Here is a 23739-nt window from a genome sequence, read left to right as displayed (position 1 = left end):
ATCCATTCTTCTTTGAGCTCTTGTACATACAAGTGCAACACAAATTTGAGAACAACATCATCAATGCAAGATCATAGAGGATATCATGGATGTAAAGATATAATATTTGGTTTTTTTATTGTTTATTTACATTGCATGATAGTTCTCTATTGAATTTTGTTAAATTAATTTGTAGATCTAGGGTTAGTGTTTGGATCTTAGTTAGGGTTTACAAATAGATTCAAAATTTAGCATCAACATTTTGGCATGTCCAGTGGAACTCTTGTCCCTTATCACTAATCATTTTTGTGTAGTTTTGAAACAATTTTAAAAGTTCTAGGTCATACCTATGACGATTTTACATTTTGACATATTTACAAAGAAGAAAATAACAAGACAAGCCTATGATGACGAAGAGTGCTCATCCAAAGGATCAGCCACATTTGCCAATCAGAGTTGGGCTCATAGTGAAAGACATGGTTTGCCAAGTCTTAGACCTTGATCTCACTTACAACATTCTCCTAGGTCGACCATAGGTACATGGCATGCAAGTTGTCCCTTCCACATACCATCAATGCATTAAATTCCCACATAATGGAGTGGAGATTACTATCCCTAGTGACCCAAACCTATACCTCTATTGCAATAACATTTATTCTAATATAAAAGCCACTGTTCCTATCAATCAAGAAGCTAGTTCATCCACATCTTATATTAACCCTACATCATCAAAATCTTCCACTTCCAAACAACCTAAGATCAAGGCTAAATGTTAAGGATAAAGGAATGGGAGAATATACCCTATAGCAATCAATGTACATCTAACAACTTATGGATCCCCTAATACTTATGATAGACAATAGTCATCACAACATGTTTCAAAAGCTACCATCAAATGGGGTCCAACCACCTTTACCAAATGGGGTGATATGGAAGATGAAGGACATATTTAAAATGGTGTACAAGGACCCAGAGGAACAATCAGATTAAGATGATGTTAGGATACTTGTTGAGAACTATTCTTACAAAAATTGGATACAATGGAAAAGGTCCCATTGGCTTACAAAAACAAAGTATAGTAGAACCCCTTCAACTTGAGTTAGTACCTAAGAGGCAAAAACCAAAAGTCGTGGGCTTCACACCTTTGAGGTTGCATGGTTCTGACACTAAATCTCCTCCTCAAGCAACATTACAAATGGGCCAATCCAATTATACAGTTGATACTACTAATGATAGTGAACAATATTACGAATATTGTCCAACAATAGACTCTAATGAATGGGAATGGGACTCCTATACTACTAGTGATTATGAGTTGGACAAAAAATTTATAGAAACAAATTCACCTCCAAGAGATAACCCATTCCTCCTTGTGAAAATAAACATGTAAATGGAAAAGAATGGATTAAAACTTTTTGGGATCCTGAACCCTCTACTCTCAAGGCTTAGGGTCTAAACCTCAAGAGTTGATGACCTTGAGTGCTAAGTGTGCTTCTAGTAGTGTTTATCAAACTACCTCCACATTCAAAACTAACGAGGGGTGTACCAGCAGTTACCCTGATAATATCATTAATATTTACAAAGACTCGTGTGTCTTTACCCTCAGCCTTTGACTTTGACCAAACTCATGTTGTTCCATTTGTCCACCCCCAACTTATAGATTAGGACCAACAATCATCTCCACAACTAGATACATTTCAAAATTATGAGGTTATTATCGATTACCTTGGACTTAGAGATGATATTCCTATCAGGGACCATAAAGCAAGATTTGTCATTGAACTCAAAAGTGTGACTTGTTTTGGAGAGGGTGTCAAGCCTTTTAGTTGTAAAAATATAAAAATAAATAAAAGGTCTTCTAGTGAAAACTATATTGTGGCACTTTTAGACCATGAAGAATTAAAAAGAAAGGACGCATCCAATGGCGGAAACCTCTCTAAGGTGCTAAAGGAATGAAGGCTTGAGACTCTCCCCTTAACAACATATCATCATCGATCACTTGTGTTAATAGAGGAGACAACAATAACCAATGTTGGGACTGAAGAAGATCCTCATAATATCTATTTTGCAGTATTATTAATAGAACAAGAACATCCCAACTTCATCAAATTCTTCAAAGAATTTTATATCAATTTTACATGGTCATATTCCAATATGCCTAGTCTAGATCCTGATCTTGTCATGCACCACCTAATAATGGCACCTAGCACAAAACATGTAAAGTAGAAATTGAGAAAGAAGTATCCACAAGTAGCACTTTTGGTCAAGGTCTAGCTTCATAAATTGCTTGATGTTGGTTTCATTAGTTTGATAGATTATCCAAAATGGGTTTCAAATTTATACTCGTAGGAAAACCAAATGGTCATATCAGAATATGTATAGATTTTAGAAATATCAATAAAGCTTGTCCTAAGGATGACATTCCATTACCTAACCTAGATTCAATCATCGATCTTATGGGTGGACATGTAATATAATCATTTCATGGATGGATTCTCTGGCTACAACCAAATTAAGATTGCACTTGAGGACCAACATAAAATAGCTATTGCATGTCCTTGGAGAATATTTTGTTGGAATGTCATGCCTTTTGGCCTTAAGAATGTTGGAGCTACATATCAAAGGGCCATGACCACCATCTTTCATGACATGATGCACACTTTAATGGAAGACTATGTTGATGATCTCTTGGCTAAATCAATCACACGAAAAAATTCATTTGGATGTCTTAGATAATATCTTCACTCAACTATAAAAGTACAAGGAGTGATTGAATCCAATGGAATGTGTCTTTGGAGTAACCTCTAGGAAGCTCTTAGGATACATTATGTCAAAAAGTGACCTATCAAAGTACATCCAGCAAAGATTAAAGTTATCTCGAAAATGCCTCCACCAAAGAACATCAATCATATCATATGACTACAAGGAAAGTTACAATCAATCTATTGGTTCATCATACAGCTTGCTGATAAATGCCATCCTTTCAGACATATTTAATAGAAGGACAATATATTAAAATGGGACAAAAAGTATCAACAAGATTTTCAAATACTTAAGGATTATCTCATGTCTCCTCCTGTTCTTATGCCACCAATTGAAGGCAAGCCCATACTTTTGTACATATCAACAACAACAATAGCACGAGGGGCATTTTTAGCACAACAAAATTATGAAGGAAAAGAGAGGGTCATCTACTACATTATTCACACACTATTGCGATACAAGCTCAATCAAACTCCTATTGAGTGTGTGTCTTTCTATAGTTTTTGTCTCACAAAAATTGTGACATTACATGCTCACTCACAAAACAAAGCTCATGGAAAAAAATAATCCCCTAAAATATTTGCTCCACAAGGCAACTCTCACAAGTAGACTATCAAAATGGGTAATGATTCTCAACGAATTTGGCATCAAATACGTTGACTGAAAGGCCATAAAAGGACAAGTTATTGTAGAACAACTTACCAATGCACCTATGATTGATGATCGCCCATTGATTTCAAAATTTATAGATGAATCCATTCTATTCATCATATTTTCAAGATTATGGTAGCTATATTTTGACAGATCATTTACACAACATTGACTAGGATTCCTTTTTGTCACAGCATAAGGGGATTTTATTCCAAAATCTTATCTATTGTCATTTCCCTACACAAACAATATACAGAATACAAGGTACTTACTACAATAATTCTAATTGCAACTCAGTGGAGAACTCAATGAGTTCAAGTTTTTTGTGATTCCCAATTAGTCATTCAAAAATCAAATAATGATTATTAGACAAAGGATGCAAATTTAATGTCTTATAAGAAAATGGTTGATGATTTTAAGAATTATTTCACAAAGATCACTTTTGGGCAGATTTTGAAAGATAAATACAAATTATGGCCACCATTGCTTCTCTTATGGATATGCCACAAAATGCCACTCGTGAGTTATGGGGGGGGGATTTAGTCCGAGTTAAGCCAGACATTATTGACGACTGCTTCCGCAATGACCCATGTGTTTGGATGTATGCCAAGGAAGGGGGCATTATCTCGTTCATGGAAGCCATGACTGGGGTTGACAAAAACCTCTCCATGCAGTTTGTCAATAGCTGGAATGATAGGAGAGTTGTTATGGGGGATATTTCATTTGAAATCAGTGAAGACGTCATTGCCCAGGCTATGGGTCTTTCAACTGAGGGAAGCAAGTGAAAGAAAACCAACAGGGTCACGGATGAGACCAATATGAATAGATTCTACAAAAAGGGAGAGGAACCTGTTAAGATGCATGGGGATTTCAACAGAGAATGCCTACCTTATCCATGGGACCAAGTGTGTAAAATTATTATGAAATACTTTATCCTTGAGGGAAGGTATGGTGTTTTCTATTATTACCATTTCTTGTTGCTCAATCATTTTCGCAACCATGATACTATTTCCTTTTCATTTTTTTTATTGCATGCCTTAGAGTCTAATGTTAAAGAAGTTCGTCATTGCATGAGTCAAGACAACAATTTCACCATCCTCCACCAGGGTTTGACGTTTCGGCTCTACAATTTCCACAGGGTCCTGTGTCCACCTAAACCCATCTCTGTTCAACCTGCTCGCTCCCTCCAAAGCTCCCCTGCTGGTACTAAAAAAGGTAATAAAAAGACCTCGAAAAAGCCTATTACGCCTTGTCAATCCCCTGACCACGCCCCTCTCATTTCCCCCAAAATTGGGGAGAAAAACAAAAGTAATCCTTCCGCTGCTAAACCTACCTCCAAGAAACCCAGGAAAGAACCTAAGATCTTGTTAGTTGAGTCTGACGCGGAGGAGGGTGTGAAAGAAATGGGTAAACAGATTTGCTGGCAAACCCCGTATGAAACAAATTGTTGTGAGGAAGAACTATGTCAATGAGGCTGAGGAAGATTCTGAGAAGGTAGAAAGTGATAAGGTTGAGGATGATATGGAGGCCATTGAGGGCTCCCCTAACTCTGAGACTGTTAAGGATGATAATAAGAACACCTCCCCTTCTTCTGTCACTTCCCCCCCTCCACATATCTCTGAGGAGGATGGGAGAAAGTCTGAGGGCGGTCAGACTGCTATTGAAGGTGGAGAGAAGGAGGAGGTGGTGCATTGTGCGGGTTGTAATGCTATCTCCGAGGACCTAAATGGAGTGAGGAAATGATTAATGGTGGATGCTTTCCTTTTTTGTTATAGTTTTAGTTTTAGGATCGACTGGATCCCTGTTAAGTTTAATTTCTTTTTCAGCCATATGAGGCTTACCAAGACTCTTGCTACTTTCTTTAGTTTTTATAATATGAACAATATGCTCATCTCTAAAGATAGATGGTTTAAGGTTAGTTTCTTTTTTATTATCTGATGTTTAAGTTGCTATATGGACAAGATTGTTCTCAATCTTGGGTTATTCTATAGCTACAGGTGGTTTTTGTTTTTGATGATTAAGATATGGATTGGTTGATTGTCGTTTGGCAGTTGTGTATGTGTTGGTTATGCTCTCTTTGAGGCTTACTGTTTATTCCGGGTCAGCCCCCTTGTTTTGGTTGCTTTATTATCAAAAACATACACACACACACACATATATACACTCATATATGTATACATACACATACATGTGTGTATGAAAGGAAATACTTATAATTTTTTTAAGTTTAAATTTAAAGGTTAATCAATTTTTTTTTAAGTTTATGAATGAACAAATAATTTTTTTGATTTGTTAACTGAGATATATTTTTGTTTGTTTATTGTAGTTGAAATTTTGGTAGGCACAAATTGAGTGAAGCTATAAACTTTAAATAATTAATCAACTTAAAATATAAAAAAAAACACAGATAAAATATACTTGATATGAATAAATGAATCCACAAATAATCAACAAAATTAGTCTAACATGAAATTTAAAAAATGAATAAAATAACTTCAAATTAATATTTGTGAACATTTTTTAAAGTAGATGTGTAAGGTATCTACTATACTTAATATCTAATATTTCATTATCCAATCCACTCCCTTAAATAAGCGTACCTGAATTAATTAACCTATATTATCTATTTCATTTTAAAAACTTTATTGTAGTTATGTGCAACCAACTGCAAATGACATGGCTGCTCTGATTTGTTGGCTGATCCTCTTGCAATTCTATCATTATAATAATAAAAGTTGGGTAGTTGTGTTTTGTATCTCAACCATTAAATGTTTGTCTGTGACTAGAAGATTTCATTAAGAATGAGAAGTGACCAAATCTTCAACTTTGCAGTTGTCCGAAGGCCTTTAGGCTGAAAAAGACAAACTGAATCTGCTTGTTTAATAATTCTGATATGTAGTTGATTCAGTAACAAACATCTGCAAGAAAAGTTATATTCAATGAAAGTACTACTTCTAGAATCAGATTGAGACGCTGGCACAAATTATAAATTTTATATTATATTAACATAAAGACATAACACTCTTCATCATCAAAATTTCATTCAACTGATTAGTAAGTTGCTTTCAATGACTGTCAAATCTAATTACATTCTAAAACTTCAGATATAACTCCCAAATGAATCCTATTGAAATTTGGACATAAATTTCCTAAATGTAATTCTATATTTCAGCTTGCGGGCTGGCCTACAGTGAAAGGAAAAGTGTAGGTGAATGAGGACAGAAGACTTCAACAATTTTGAGGACGGGAGTAGTTAAGGGAAGATGATTAGCATCCAGTCAAAAAATTCTCATCACTCGGACAGCGCCAAGACGGCCTCATTGGACATGACAGTGAAAAGAAGTTGGTGTGTATCATAGGTTTTAGCGTAAAGGGTATGCACATGTTTGTCACCACGCTTTGTCTATTGCAGGAGGAGAAGTTGGGAAAACTGTTAATTTAATTGAGTAGAGAAAAAACATATAATCAATACAGAAAGAAAATAACACAACAAAGACAAAGACACGAAACATGAATTTATAGTGGTTCATCAATCGGTTATATCCACTTTCAAGCAGGGAATATTTCTATTAGTTGATCTCCAATATTCCAACATACATAGACTACACACAGTTATTTATACATTCATATTCAGTTATGAAACGAAGAGATAGGGAATGCAAAAGGTTATGTGACCATTGAGCTTCACATTCCCAACAATCTCCCCCTTGAAGTCCAACCGACACAGCCATGCACCGTCAACATTGACCAACATCTTCTCAAACTTCTCTCCAACTTCCGAATCACAAACCTTATCATTCAAGGCTCTGGTGTCTTCACACATTTTCTTGACAAGTTCATCATGGCGGTTAATGATAGCAGCAAGAACCCTCCTTGCACTGACTTTTGAACATGAATCTTGTGCAACTCGATCCTAAAGAAACTTACTCTCTCCCGACTCCCTCTTCTCTACACCTGTTATTACTGGCACTTCCTGTAGAGTAAAATTCCCCCCATCTCGGGAAGGAAACTCCTCAGTGAATTGGGCCTCTGCTGCTAGTTTCATCACTTCTACCAGACTCAAGATCTCCTCTTTTGCGACAACATCATTGCCCTCCATGGATTGCTCTGACTCTACTGCAAACATGTCTTTGCTCTTCCTCGTCTTCAATTTGTTCACGCCAAATTCATAGTCTTCTTTAACCGGTAAGTTTTTTTTTAAAACTCTTCTTGACCATTACACATGCCTTTCCTTTCCACGACTACCAATACTTGGTGCTCTACTACCTGAACCCAATCTGCATCCTCCTCATCTTGGGAGAAAAAGTCAACAGCAGATTCAACTTGGGTCTCAAATGACACCCATTCTTCCTCCCACAAACTTTTGAGTTCCTCTTTTGTTTGACACTTCTCTTCAGCATCAACTTCTTTTTTAACATCTTTACGCCAAGAAATTCCAAACTCTACACAAGGACCATTGGCAATCCCAACCTTGGCATCATGTTGCTCAACCTTCACCATAGGGACAACATCCTCCTCTTCAGCTGAAACCTCTTTTTTCCAGCGATCCCACCAATGTACATGACGCTTCCTTTCAGCTATCACTTGCACAATATCACTCTCAGTGGATTCTAAATTATCAAGAAATTCATTGATGACATAATCAGTTTCATCAACCAAAATCCCACACAAAGGCAAATCAAAGGTAGGATAAACAACTTTAACTTCATCATAAAATTCTCCAGAGCCACAAGACCAAGACATGAGAGCTTGACACCACTCTTCCATCTTTCATCTCTGCTCAATTGCTCGCCAGGCTCTAATACCAATTGTTAATTTAATCAAGCAAAGAAAAAACATATAATCAACACAAAACAACAGAAAGAAAATAACACAGCAAAGATGCAGACACGAAACACGAAACACGAAACACGAATTTATAGTGGTTCACCAATTGGCCACATCCACTTTCAAGCAGGGAACACTTTATTAATTGATCTCCAATACTCCAACATACATAGACTGCAAACAGTTATTTATACATTCATATTCAGTTATGAAACGAAGAGATTGGGAATGGAAAAGATCATATGATCGTTGGGCTTCACATTCCCAACAAAAACATGATGACAAGAACATAAATTACAAGAACATGTTTAAGTTCCACACAAAAGACAGGGATGGCCTCTTTGCTTAGCCCCATGGTTGCTATTTTAAGATCTTTTTTATCTCAAAAATTTTTAAACTTTAGTACTGCTCATTTATTATTATATAAACTCTTTATGATATTAGTGACTGATTTACTGTACGATTCCTTAAGCTGTTTTCGGATGATTTGTTAAAAAGATTGCACCTAATTGTTAGGGCTTCTAATATCAAAAGCATAAAAACACGACTTAATCACATTCAGCTGGCTAACAAGTAATTAAGTCTAAAATTACTGTGGAGGAGAAATTTACCACTAAGTTCAATCGAAAATTAAGAAAGTACTATGTTGACATTTAACCTGTCACGTAGACTAAACGTTGGGCACATACTAAAAATTTAGCATTTAATGACTGACTATTCTGCAAAGAAAGAAAACTGTGAATAAACGGGGAGCAATAAGAGGAGGAAAAATATCTAACTTACAAGGAATGTCCTTAGAATTCAAACGTGCTTGCTTCCAAATGAATTAGAAATACTTGAAACATTATGTAAGTGCTCATTCCCAGAGTGGAAATAGAGAGCGCATAGCAAGTGTTTGGAACATGGCAGACTCTCTCCACTCTTCTTTACTGATTGCTGAAGAGCAAGAGCAAGAAAATATTAATGGACATGGATGTGAGGAGGTGCCAAGAAAGTCTGATATTGATATATCTGCCATCTCTACATTTGAGAGTTTTAGGAAAGAGAGTTGGATTGAATCTAAGAAGTTGTGGGCAATTGCAGGGCCTGCAATTTTCACTACTTTATGTAACTATTCAATTGCAGCCATTTCACAGACATTTGCAGGACAACTGGGTACTGTGAACCAGGCTGGTGTGGCCATAGGGAACTCAGTCATTTCAACCCTGGCTTTTGGAATTATGGTGAGTGCAAAAAGATAAATACCCATTTTTTTATGTTTTCATGTGGTTATGTTTTCTGGATTGCGGTTTTACCAAGTGAATGCAAAAATGAAGTTTACAATGTGTTTTCTGTTCTGCATTTTTCGAAAGTGAAGAAGATTGTCTACTCTTGTACAAACCCTGAGGGGGGCTGAATAAGCTGCTTACAAGATTGGAGGCTTTCTTTAAAATGATCTGCCTTCTCATCAGATCTGTCTTATCAATTGCAACAGTTGGAACCCCTATACACTGTTGGGAGCATTCTTAGAATGAGAAGTATAACTGGTGCTAAACTACTACTAGATATTCAACATTCTATTCTACACTTTTAAGCTATTTAGGAATGTTTTCCTACACTTATAATTCTAATTTGCTCGTTTGAGATGAGCTGCACACTCATCTCGTCTATTTTATACTGGCTGTATTTGTGTGGCACAATTGATCTAATATGGTCATTTGTAAACAGTGCTAATTTATATTCTTTCTTCCTTTTCCATGTCTGAAAATTGAATCAGAAATGTTTGGGAAAATTAGATGGGTTCACATTCAAAGTTAGAACAATCCTCTTCCCATCGGTCTGCTTAATCTCTCAACAATTCTTTTTAGTTTTCTTTTCCGGAGTGAGAGTTGGCTACCCAGGCTGAGGTCCTAGCTGGGCTCCAAGAAAACCTTGGAAACTCCAATTCTATATTGGCTAGCTGTACAGGGTAAGAGTTGGAAAATTAGACAGCCATCTATTCTGTGAACAGCCATACAACTGCTCTACTTTCCCTTCAACCATAAAATTCTTTCTAGGGACATCGAATAATATCTCCAAGAGTATATCTGGCTACAGAATATAACAAATAACCCACTAATATGGATTACTGGGTTTGAAATAATTCTCTTCCTTCAGATTTTGGATTCTGTTTTGCGTCATAAACAAAAGGTAGAGGTACATATATTCATCTTAGTGGTAATGGAAATGCGTTATGTATTCATCTCTCAAGAACTGAAGATTCAAAGAAGTTTTTTGCTCCAAATATATGGGATGGCAATTCCCTGCCCTATTTCAAATGTCCACAAGCACCACGAGGTGACTTAACCCTGAAAACTGTAATAGGACATTGGTTCATTTTATCAACACATAGGTGTCTGGTGTAGCCAATCCTCTTCCTCATTAATGAAGGGAAATCAGTGGGATTGGCATGAAATTCACAATACGAAGCCCACATAAATTTGTGGAGCTTTAAAATACTGAAGAATCTATTAACTGTTGCATCTATGTTTTCGATTTATAGCAATACTTATGTATTTAGTTGAAGTTTGGAATGAATAAAGCAAGACAGTATTTTTCTGGTCTCTATGCAGTTGGGAATGGGCAGTGCACTAGAGACCCTCTGTGGTCAGGCATTTGGTGCAGGACAGATTCACATGCTTGGAGTATATATGCAGCGTTCATGGTTAATTTTGTTCTGTACAGCACTGCCTTTGACCCTTGTTTACATTTTCGCCACGCCAATTCTAAAGTTGCTAGGACAGAATGATGAGGTATCTGATTTAGCTGGGAAATTTGCTATTTGGTTACTACCACAGCTGTTTGCTTTTCCATTCATCTTTCCAATGCAGAAATTTCTTCAAGCACAGAGAAAGGTCATGGCCATGGCTTGGATTGCTTTGATTGGATTAATAATCCATGTTTTTCTGAGTTGGTTATTAATATTCAAACTGGGAATGGGATTAGTTGGAGTAGCTATCCCATTGAATGTATCATGGTGGCTTATTGATATCGGCCAATTCTTGTATATCGTTTACTTTTGCCAAGATGCCTGGAGAGGATTTTCCTGGCTTGCTTTTCGGGATTTATGGGCTTTTGTTCGACTTTCAATGGCTTCAGCTATCATGTTATGGTTAGTTATGGAACATCACTGTTTGTTTTCTCTTCCAATTTCCAAACTCAATTTCTGGTACTGAAAAGCTTAAATTAGGAGCAGAGAATCAACGAATTCTTTCAAGAGCTAAGATTGCGTTAGTCACATTCATTTGTGTGGTTGGTATTTTCAGTTTAGAGTTCTGGTATATGATGTCATTGACTATTATGACGGGTCATCTAAAAGATGCAGCAGTTGAAGTCGATGCATTATCTGTCTGGTAAGGAGCCTTTCCAAATCCATCGACTTCAAAAATTTGAACATTTTCGTAAGAATGCAGTTTTTAATCAAAAGGCATAGCCTGTTTAAGCATAACTTTATGAAATCACAAGCTCCTAGTGATTGAGATGAACTGGTGGAACTTTACAGGAATCAGGTCATTTAATCCTGGTGTATATACTTGTTTAAACTTGTTATGTGTTGTAATTCTTACTGTAAAAGGCACCCCATTTGACTGTTTCTATATATTCCTTTTGCAGCATGACTTTGAATGGATGGGAAGCCATGATCTTCATAGGTTTCAATGCTGGCATTAGGTATGAACTTTTCTGTTAATAGACTGTGTTTCTAATTGTGTTTTACTTTTAGCTTCTCCTAATACTAGATATCATGTCCAGTAAGTAGAAATCAAGGTAGATAGAAATCACTTTCAAAAAGTGAAAGGTTCCTTCAATTTTTTGACTGCTGGCTTTTCATTTCTTTGGGAAGCTTGTAACTGGTGTTTACTGCTTAGCCTTGATTTACTCTGTGCAGTGTCAGAATATCAAATGAACTGGGAGCTGGCCACCCAAGAGCCGCAAAATTTTCTGTCCTTATAGTGACTATAACATCACTATCAATTGGTCTGATATGTATGTGTATCATTTTAGCTACCAAAGATGATTTTGCTGTACTATTCACAAATAGTGATGAGGTCATGAAAAAAGTGTCCAACATGGCAATTTTACTTGGAGTGACAATGGTTTTAAATAGTGTACAGCCAGTTCTATCAGGTAAAATGTAAATACTAATTCAGATTTCAAGATTTACATGACTGTAATTTTGAAGTTGGGCGATTTGATTTTGGGTCCACACTATTGTAATATAAATTTTGAAGCCTCTTAATGGAAACATCTCAGGTGTGGCTGTGGGTGGAGGTTGGCAAGGCCTGATAGCCTATGTAAACGTAGGGTGCTACTATGTTATAGGAGTACCCCTGGGCCTTCTTATGGGCTATAAATTTGACCTTGGAGCCAAGGTAAACTTTTTCCTCCCCAAAATCTTAAATTCCTCTTCTTTTATTGTATAGAACCAAGAACCTTTTATGGCATGTTGAAACAGGGCATTTGGACTGGTATGATCTGTGGAACAGCCCTCCAGACTATCGTTTTAATATTTATCACATATTTCACTGACTGGAATAAAGAGGTAACGCATCGGATTTCTGCAGGGGTTTTCAGCACCATGATATCACTGCCTTGAATTTTAATGGCTGTCTTTTCTGTTGTGGTGCAGGTTGCTCAAGCCAAGGATCGCCTCGAGTTGTGGGGAGGATCTGCTGGGCCTCCAATTAATGGGTCAATGAAGGTACGTGAAGACATTTAATGACTTTTAATACAGTCCAGAGGGCCTAAAATTTTGTCATAAAGCTCTGACTCATCCATTCTAATTGAACTGTCAGGCGGAAGAGAATGTTGAAAATCACAACGTCCCTCAAGAATAGAGAAGAAATGTTGAATCGACGATACAACTACCAGCTGAACTTGTTGAATTGAATTGTCAGTACAACTACCATCTCGGAATCTTCAATTGTAGAAAAGAAATGTAAAATTGACAGTTCAACAATCGAATAAGATTTATACTTCCTGCAATTTAAATCTTTTTTTTCTAAAATATGTGGATTTGAGCCTGCGTTCCAATTTTTGGAAGGCCTCTTTTATAAACGTAGCAACCTCCTTAAGGAGCAAATTATATATGGTCATTTTAAAAAAAAAAATTGTATTCTTCAAATTAAATTATTTTTAATAAATATGGAAAAAGAATTTGCACTTTTTAAATTAGTAAATTATAATAAACATATAATAGTTTTAAGATTTTAATTAAGCTTTTTTGTTTATCTAGTTTTCAAAAGAGAAAGATACAATTTTTGTATGTTGTAAATTTTTAAAATTTATTTATCATTATTTCACTTACAATCAAGTCATCTAACCATTTATTCTATAATTGATTTAATAACTCTTTACTTATTTGATCAATTATTTGTTTTCCATCTCATTAACAAAAAACAAAATTATAACCTAATTCATTAAATCATTATACATTGAACCCTATTCCTAGCATTTAATCATTTATCATCTCTCTTCTATAGTCCAACTTTAGATAAATAACTTCAAATGCTTGTTTACCTAAGTCCCTCATCTTCATCACAAAAATTAAATAAATATAACATGTATTTATTCATCTCTCTATTTTATTCACTTTTTATTAAATTGGCTAAGATTAATTAGCCTACTAATCACATAGTTGCACATTCCTAAACCTTGATCAACTCATTCAAACCTTGTGCATCCTCTGAAAGGTACTTAAGTATAGTTTTTGACATGAAGCATGGGTCTTGGTACACATCATATGAGTTAAAGGTTTGTCCACACCCTTAAAATACCTCAAGGTACCCTTTCAATTGTATCCATCCACTCTTCCAAAGGTATCCTAATCCATTCATTTACTTTTAATCTTGGACCCTTCCATATGCACCAACATGACGACACTTGTCATCTCCATTTGATCTCAAGCCCATCAATCAATATGATCCCTTTATCTCTCTACTTTGTTCTAGCCATTCAATCCATCATCAAAAAAATCTATAAGTTGGTTTCAACCCAAGCCATTATCAAGCCTCCTTAAAATGAAATGTTATGTTATTGGTAGGAGTACTCACGTATCATCATTCACCATCTTAGAGCACAACCAACATGACATGGTATGACAAGAATTAGTGTTGGTGGGAATTTGTGTGTTTTTATTAATATTTTAATCAATCTTTATGCTCAATCAAAGTGTTATATATAGATGTAAATAAATAGGTTGAATTAATTTATCTCATTTACATATATTTACATTTATGTGTGTGCACATCTGTAACATGCATGGTGGGACCCTAGTCCCGTTTGCTTATGTTTGTAGCTTTTTTGCCATTTACAAATTCTAGTTTAATGTCTCAAACCATTGTTTCAACATTTCTACTTATTTTATGACACCTATGCATCATATAGATGTATTTTTTTCTTGTTCAACATTTTTGCAATACGTGGTTTTTGTGATGAAATATGTAAACACCTAAAATTGTCATGTCTAATTAAATAAATATTTTTATTTATTTAATTATTTAATCCCAATTCTTCTATTAATTAAATAAATCTTTTTTTATTTAATTAATTCATTTATCCTCTTCTAGCCTTATTTCTCATTTAAATAAATACATTTATTTATTTAAATTATCCTTTTTCCTAAATTAAATAAATATCTTATTTATTTAATTGATCCCAATATTAATTAAATAAATTTTTATTTATTTAATTAATTCATTAACCTTTTTCTCCCATGACACATGCCATTCATCTCTTAATTCATACACTACCTACCCTCTCATTATTTTCTTATTTCCTCTACCTACCCTCTAATCATAGCCGACCTCTTTTACACCTCTCAATCTTATCCCTCCATTTCTTATAGTGTCTTCTATATAAGGAGATGCTTCCTTCATTAGCAAACCCTCACTATGCTTTCAGCCTCGACTATGCTTTCGAACTTGCATATGCAATCAAGCCTACTTGCAACCACATTTCCGTTCTTTGTTAAGCTCTTGTGCACATAAAATCTGAGAGCAAATATATCAAGCAAGATAAATGGAGATAGGAAGAATGGAGATCCAAACCCTATTGGACATGTGATGGTATAATCTTTGTGATTTCATTTGATTTGCATTGTCTTAGGTAATCTTCATATGTTATGGTGGATCTTTGTTGTTGTTAGGCTAGGGTTTTGTGGTTGAATCTATTTAGTCTTTCAACATTGTTGTTATCCATTTTCATCGTATACATTTTGGCATGCCCGGTGGGACTCTTGTCCCTTTTGCATTTAACATCTTTTGTTGCAATTTTGTGTTTTGAAGTTGCAAATCTGACATTTTCGACAACATTTTGATATTTTTGCGTCTGCGTACTTTCGGATCGCATTTTTTAATTTTCTGTCGCATCTGCGACATCTGGAATGGCATCTGCGTCCTCAATAGTATTTTATTTTTCTGCAGATTCTAAAAGTCGCGTCTGTGGAGTTTTCAGGCGCGTCTGCGTCTAGGAGCCACGTCTGTGTTCTGGAACCACATCTGTGTCGGCTTTAGGCGCGTCTGCAAAATTTTATAGCGTTTGTGTTTTTGATAACCATGTCTGTGTGAATTTGTTACATTTTGGGTTTTCTTTGATTCAGTTTTGCGTCATTCAAATTTCAAATTTGGTTTATTTTGAGCTAACATCTTCAGATCTAGCTAACGAAATTGGTGTAGCTTGTCTTGAAAGCAAAATCATTTTGTCGAAGGCCCCTATGTCACAAAGTCTTTTGGATCTAAAATTTACTTAACTTATGTGCTTGTAGGAAGGGGTGATTATTTCAAACAATCCAAACTACTAATAGATCTTTGTTGCAAGACCTTGGCAAGAGTTTTTGATCTTTCATTGTGTGCCTTGTTTTCATAGATTAGAAAAAACTTCAATTGGTGCACTAAAATTAAACCATTGTCTTTTGTGTCTTGAGCAATAGGCTCTTTTTATTTAATCTTTAGAGGGCTTGTCTCCCCGTGTGGTCATTAGGACTACTAGTGAGGAGAGAACGACCCAAGTGGTAGCAAAAGAAAATCCATCTTCTTCCAAACCACTATAAATAACTGTATTCATGGTGAAAACTATGGATAACGTATGTTGATTAGTTCATACCGACACTATGTCTCCCCATAAACCTGTTTGATCAAATTTATTTGATCATTTGTAGGGTGTAACCCCTACCAGCTGGGAGCCTTCTGTATTTACAGAGCTGAAAGTGCCGCATGTATGGCCACATGAGCGGATGCCCTTACTAGCACCTTTTTGTTTTAGAAGCCAAAATCCTTCTAGTTGTTGGGGCAGGAGGTCGGACCTCTGGTAGCGGCCCACACACATACGGTTCTTATTAGAGATACAAAGTTCGCCACGAGGAGTTTTCATGGAGACTGATGCTTGGCTACCCCGAGAAGTGAGTGTCGAGGGTGGAGTCAATGGGGTCAAGCATCTAAGTATCCGCTCTGAATAGCATAGCCTCGGGGGAAACTCCATGTGGGATTAACAACTATTGTCTTGGCCAGCCATAAGAATTGTGCTTGACTTATTTTGAACAATCAAACATTCAAGACCAAACAAAAAAACATTGTGTCTTTTGTGTCTTCAAGTGTATGCAAAAGAATTTTACATCAAACAACACACTTTTCTTTGAGTCATTTTGAGTCTAAACACTTTCAAACATTGAGTCCTCATCAACACTGTGTCCTCTTGTCACGAAAAATAGTCGAACATTCAAATTTGGTCACAACAAAACAACTTCATAGATTGGAAAAATTGCACAAAGTTTGTAGAAACGCGTCTGTGTCTAACAGAACCGTGTCCATGTCATCTAAACGCATTTGTGTCTTTTGAGCAACATTGCAGCATCTCAGAAACGCGTCTGTTTCTGACAGAACCACATTTGTGTCATTTAAACGCGTCTATGTCTAACAGAATAGCGTCTATGTCCTTTAAGCATGTCTGTGAAGTATATAGGCATGTTCATGTTCAAGATTGAAAAATTTCATAATTCAGCAAACAAGAACAATCAGTTTCAGACTTATTGAGCTTCATAGGTTATCTCTCTGGGTTTTCCATCTAGCATTCAACCTTTCTTTGGGTCTCACAAAGTCCATCATTGCTTTATATCTTGCATTACATTCACATTTGTGTAAACTTGAGTCAGAAGGTCACTTGCTTGTCCTCATCATACTTTGTCAACACACTACATACATACAACATTTTGCTAAGTGGTCCCTCATTAAGGTCTATCACCTTTGGGTCTCATTTGGTCTTACTTAGAGTCAAGGTCAACTTACCTCATTAAGAGAAACTATCATAGCTTTGGAAGCCACACCTACTCTACTACATACATACTTGGTCTTACACTTTGGACATTGCAAGTACACCTCAGATTCATTTACATTCCATCCAACTCTTAGTCTTCCATACTTTTTCTATTTTCATCTAATCTCACACATCTTGGTCAATACCTAGTTCATGGTTGAAACCCGTTCCCAAAAATCTAGGAGAGAAACTAAAGAGGCTCAAGAGTCCGCAAACATGAGTTCCTATGAATATGACAATGATATCTTTTTCAATTTTGATCATAACACATTACCTGACATGGATGCTTATAGAAACATTCCAAATGTTGAGAACATGGACAACACAAACCACAATGACACACACAATGACAATATGGACAACTTTTCTGTACATTCAGCAGAAGTGGAAGACACCATTATGGATCCCCATTTCAATAGATTGGTTGAGGAAATAATGAAGAGAGATAGACAATATTTCTTACAAATGATGACACATAGTGGAGCCAAGATCCCTCATGATTTTGACATGTCTCAAATAATGGAAAATCGACCTTTGCAACAATCTCACTCCAACATGGATCAAAGGAGGCCTAATAGTGGAGGCAATAGAGGACCATATCTTGTGCCTGAATCACCATCATCTTTGTTTCAAAAACCAGAGGTCCCATACACACATGGTCAAGCATATGATACTCACCTTCGCAGACCATTATGGACATCTTATGCAGAGAAATATGCTCAATCACATACAAATGCTAAGGATCAACCACCAAAACAATTGGAAATTCAAAGGCATGCTCAAAATTTGGACACAAGGAAACCCCGTGTCAAATTTGGGGGCAACACATTAGAACAAACTCATGGCATTCCTATAGAGTATGGTATACAAGGACAAATCAGATATTCCGCTCCTCATCATGAATCTATACCAAGTGGTCCATATACGCAACATCATTATAGACCTCCTCCATATGAACATGTGTATGATCAATATCATCCATATATGCAACATGCTCCTCCTCCACCCAGTGGTTCAGGCATGGGGTATGGTCCAAGAAGTCGATCTCCACCTAAAAACAATTTGGAACAGCAAATCAAGGACTTGCAAAACAAAATGGAGGACATAAATACACCGAAGCCAACTTACACAATGAGAGACATATGTCCCTATCCATTTGACAAAAGCATTCCAATGCCTCCATTTCCTACACACTTTGTGACACCTAAGTTTGATAAGTATAGAGGAAAAGGGGATCCTAAGGCACATATAAGACAGTTTTTCACAGCTTGCATTGAGGTAGCAGCAAAAGAGACATATTTGATGAGATTATTCCCACAAAGCTTAGGTGATCAAGCTATGGAATGGTTCTCCCAACTCCCACCTGGAATTAAGTCTTGGGGTGACTTAGGAGAGGCATTTATCCAACATTTCTCATACAACATAGAGACAAACATATTAGTCACTACCTTGAGCAACACCAAACAAAAGGATGGAGAGTCTTTTTCATCAATTTTACAAAGATGGAGAAATATAGCCAGCAGATGCTCTTGTGAAATTCTACAAAAACAAATGGTAGAAATGTTCACCCAAAATGTTAACAAAGACATTGGTTATGACCTAAGAAAAGCTTGTTTGTCCACCTTCAAGGACATCATTGAAAAAGGCTTAGCAACAGAGAGGGTCCTAATTGAACAAGGAGTCACTAAGATATTCAAAGAAAACAAAGATGACTTTAAAGGAAAAGATAAGCCAAGATTTTGGAATAAAAACAAGAACATAGTCAATGATGGTGTTGTGGATGCCAATACGGTACGACCCAAAATCATTTTTTCCAGATCAAGCTCTACAAACAATCAAGTGAATACTCAAACAACTTAAAAATCATGAAGGAAGTACACCCCATTGGGAGAACCACTTGAGTCTATTTTCAAAAAGCTAGTGGCAAATAAGATAATCACAATTCCAAATTTGCCTCCATATTAGCTAAAGGTCAAACCAAATTGGTGGAATGATGATGAGTATTGCAAATTTCACAAGAGCAAGGGTCATAAGACAGGAAATCACCATCGACTGAAGAACATCATACAAGACCTTATTGATAGAGGTGACATTGAGATTGAAAGACATTCATCCAATCAAGAACATGAAATGTTTAAAGAACCATTCCCAAAACATGACAAGGGAAAAGCTAAAGCCACAGATGACCAAACCAACTATACCAGAGCATCTTATAACTATGATTCAACTATCAATCACATTTCGATGGACAATTATGTGTCTACCATTATCATCAAGGATAAAACCCCTGAGAATTCTACCCAAAGACCCAAGATTGTCCTAAAAGGCATTGGATCTTCTTTCGAACCTACCTCTGAATGTAATGTTACAACTCGTCGAGGTAAATTCATGTTGTAAGGTGCCCCAGCTAAAAACACCGCTTCCTCATCAACCAAGCCGAAGTATAACCTTGTAGAACAGTTAGGGAAGACACCCGCACTTATATCCATCCTTGAACTCTTATGCATATCCCCCGCACATAAAGCTATTCTTGACAAAATCTTGAGACACACTTCTGTTCCTACTGATCTGAACGTGGACCAATTTCAAGCCATGGTGGGATACCTTTCCATTCCACACTCCCTCATATTTATAGAAGCTGACAATGCCTTTGTGAGCCATCCACATAATGTACCTTTACACATTGAAGCCTTCCTACACAAACACCAAATAAAACGAGTCTTGATAGATGGAGGAGCAGGTCTAAACATTTGTACATTGAGCACTATTAAACAATTGGGATATTCTGATAAAGCTGTGAATTCTACAAACAAAATTACCATCAAGGCATATGATGATGAAGAGCGTTCATCCAAAGGTACAGTCACCTTGCCTCTTAGAGTTGGACCAGTTACAAAGGATGTGGTTTGTCAAGCCCTAGACCTGGATCTCACATACAATATATTACTAGGACATCCTTGGATTCATGAGATGAGGGCAGTCCCATCTACATATCATCGATGTATCAAGTTTCCTCACAATGGAGTTGAAGTGACTGTCAAAGCTGACCCAAATCCATTCATATATTGCAACAATCTGCGACCTAGATCAGAAATAACAATTCCAGTTAATAGAGAAGCAACTCCATCCTCAACATATGTGGATCCAAAATCCTTGAAACCTTCAACATCAAAACAAACAGAGCTAAAAGAAAAGTTCAAGTTTAATGACATGGGATGTGGTGAGTATATTTTTCATGTTGATCAACTCCCACTATCTCCTAAGGTATTCAGTCAATAAGAATAATCTATAAATAATTTGCAAGGAATTGGGTGTGAACCACCTAGTGTTGTGGCTACTAAGTCTGAATGCAAATCTCCTCTAGTTGTGCAAGCAACTCTTGATATCAATAGTCCTAAGAGTGGTTCCGACAAAGAATCTATTGAGCGCATCACCAACCCTCTTGAGAACTCACATAGCCTTACCATTTCATCCACTCATTCCATTTCCAGTCCGCTCCTAGACTTGGATCAACAAGAATCAAAAAGGCCCTTACTCATTGGGGATCAAAAATCAAGCTTTGAAAAGAAAGATCTAAAATTCAAAAATAAAGAAAAGTCCTTTAGTCCAAATCAAAATCAAAAGCTATTGGACTTTGCAAAAATCAAAGTCAAGGATAAAAATCCTATGAAAGAAAAGAAACAAGAGTTGATCTCCCCTAATATCAAAATAACTGGGGGCAAAAGTTCTACAATTTCAAGTAAAAAAGAATACTTGTTGATCCTAAGTCTCCATCATGCTATCCTACTTTCACTTATTTTCACAATCATAAGCCTTCATCACTCATCCACTTGTTTCACACATCCATTCCCTTTTGGTGATACATCATGGACCTTTAATGGAGCTTCCTTGAGGGACTTTGTTATCAGGGATGCCCAAACTTCTTCAAGTGACACACATATGGGCCTTTGTAGTTCACACACTAGTAATTCTATCTTAGTTCCTTTATCCAAAAAGACAGTCACTCGAGCTACACATCATTCAGTCAAGGAACGATGTAGCTACAATCATAAGGTTAAGCCTCACACATTTGAGGTAGGTGACTTAGTTCTCAAAGAAAATCCTAAAAATCAGCAAGACAGAGAGAAGAAGGGCAAGTTCGAACCGAACTGGCTTGGTCCTTACATCATCACAACAGCATATGGATCTGGTGCATATCAGCTCTCAACCACAGAGGGTGAACCTTTGGATGATCCTATCAACAACATGCACCTTCACAGGTTTTACACATAGCTCTTCTGAGTATCCTAATTCAAAAATACAAAAAAATCAAAAAATATCAAAAATACAAAAAATAAAAAAAAAAATTCAAAAACACAGAAAAAAAAAAATTGAAAAACAAATTTTTTTTTTTTCGTCCAACGGTGAAAACCACTTCAGTGGCACCCTGGGCAAGTACCATGGTGAAAAATGGGTCACCAGTGCCATGTGTAGAGACATTGCTCCTCCCTCCTTCAGGATTCTCTTTCATCACTTCACTTTGCACACACTCATGACCTATTCATTCATAGCAAACTTACTGATTCCCATCATGGCTTGTTATTGATCTACCTAAGATTGGTTAGCCATTCATAATAAACCTCCCTTTTCACCCCTATCCATCTATAATAAATTAGCTCCTATCTGTGGCTAAGGCAAATCCTATATCTAGTGATGGGTGTGGAACTAAGAACATCACACGTTCCGAGGAGTACAATTTCTTCCAAATTTTCTTCAGTCTATCCGCGCACAATCCATAATAAAGAAACACTTGCATCATCGATCCGCAATAAAGTTTCATCTTCTCCACAATAAAGTATCAGTTTTATGGATTCAGTCAGTTTCAGATGAGACATAGCAGCAACAATGGGCTTCAACAAATCAAATCTTTCAACAGACTCAGACAACATTATGGTTCAGTGCTATCTATCCTTTTTGTGAAAGTAAACATTGTGACCACAATCAAATACGACTTATACAAGTGACAAGAGACACTAAACTGGAGGACTACAGTGGATGTTGGTGTCGAGTCTTGGTTTTCTTTTGATTTTATCTTTTTGGTGACATGTCTTTTAGCTTTTCTGGGATGTCTTTGACTAGAGATTCTATCTCCAGGATGTCTTTGACTAGAAAGGTGAGGATGGGGTATCGTTACATATTTTTCTTTGTTGTCTGTGGATTGTCTCTTAGTAATGCTATGACTTGTCCAAGGATATGAGGACACTGTGAGTCTAGCGTGAACTGGGGCATTCCTTGTTTGTGACTGTCTTATCTCCATGCAAATAGGTACAATGACTTTCTGGGTTGAACATATGCCTCGATTGTCATAACCTACTTGCCATAATAAAGCTCAATGATGATAACGCACAATAAGCTCTTTCAATTGCATATCTTCTGTCTTCCATCCCCCGTTCTTGATTGACTTTCATCGTCCTTCTTGAGTCTGTGTAGCCTTCTATCACATGACTGAGTATAATGACACACCAAAAACATTTGCATTTCATGTAGTTTGCACTTGCATTACCACATATAAGCATTTGATACATACATATAGATATCACAATTGCATCACATCCTACACACAACACATATTAGCACATTTTACATTTGTAGTATCATATTTATCTGCATTTCACACATTCATATTTGCATCATACATAACACATTAACAACATAAAAAATAAAAAATATTGAATTTCATTATGTACATATTTGCATCCATATCATAAGCATCATATAGAAACATACATCATGAAACATCTCATCACATAGAAACATACATCATGAAACATCTCATCACATAGGTACACATGCATATAGCTGCCGCAAAGATGAATTATCTCATATATATCTCTCAAAAATCATAAGTGTCATGATACAATGATGTCAAAATCATATGGCTATAACCACCCGAATGTGTCTACATCATAATACAAAATGGTACAAAACTGATACATAGGGAGCCCTCTATGGCTATGATGAACTCCCTCCCTCGAAGCCGCTTGGCCTCGACGAAGTCTGAGCCCTAGAAGGACCCGCCCTAGGATCATCTCTCTTGCCCCCTCTATCTGGTGGTGGTGGCGGACCCATAACCCCACCGCTGGACACCTGTCTCCTCTGACTCCCTCCAGTAGCTGTCACTGTCCGTGATGGTCTGTAGAAGCTCCTAGCCCACTG

At 36.5% G+C, this 23739-nt stretch overlaps 1 protein-coding gene across 1 annotated transcript; it reads left to right on the top strand.

Annotated features, from left to right (window-relative positions):
• The first annotated feature begins 8946 nt into the window (after nt 1-8946).
• On the top strand, nt 8947-13229 carry LOC131038223 (protein DETOXIFICATION 33). Its single transcript, XM_057970580.2, has 9 exons — nt 8947-9443; nt 10812-11350; nt 11505-11591; nt 11851-11907; nt 12125-12363; nt 12490-12608; nt 12692-12778; nt 12866-12937; nt 13032-13229. Exons 1-9 carry the CDS (start codon nt 9123-9125, stop codon nt 13071-13073), a joined length of 1563 nt encoding a protein of 520 aa, XP_057826563.1. The 5' UTR covers nt 8947-9122; the 3' UTR covers nt 13074-13229.
• The last annotated feature ends 10510 nt before the right edge of the window (nt 13230-23739 follow it).

The sequence above is a fragment of the Cryptomeria japonica genome, chromosome 10 (genome assembly GCF_030272615.1).
Source record: "Cryptomeria japonica chromosome 10, Sugi_1.0, whole genome shotgun sequence".
Classification (NCBI taxonomy): Eukaryota; Viridiplantae; Streptophyta; class Pinopsida; order Cupressales; family Cupressaceae; genus Cryptomeria; species Cryptomeria japonica.
This window is presented reverse-complemented; position numbering and strand designations above follow the sequence as displayed.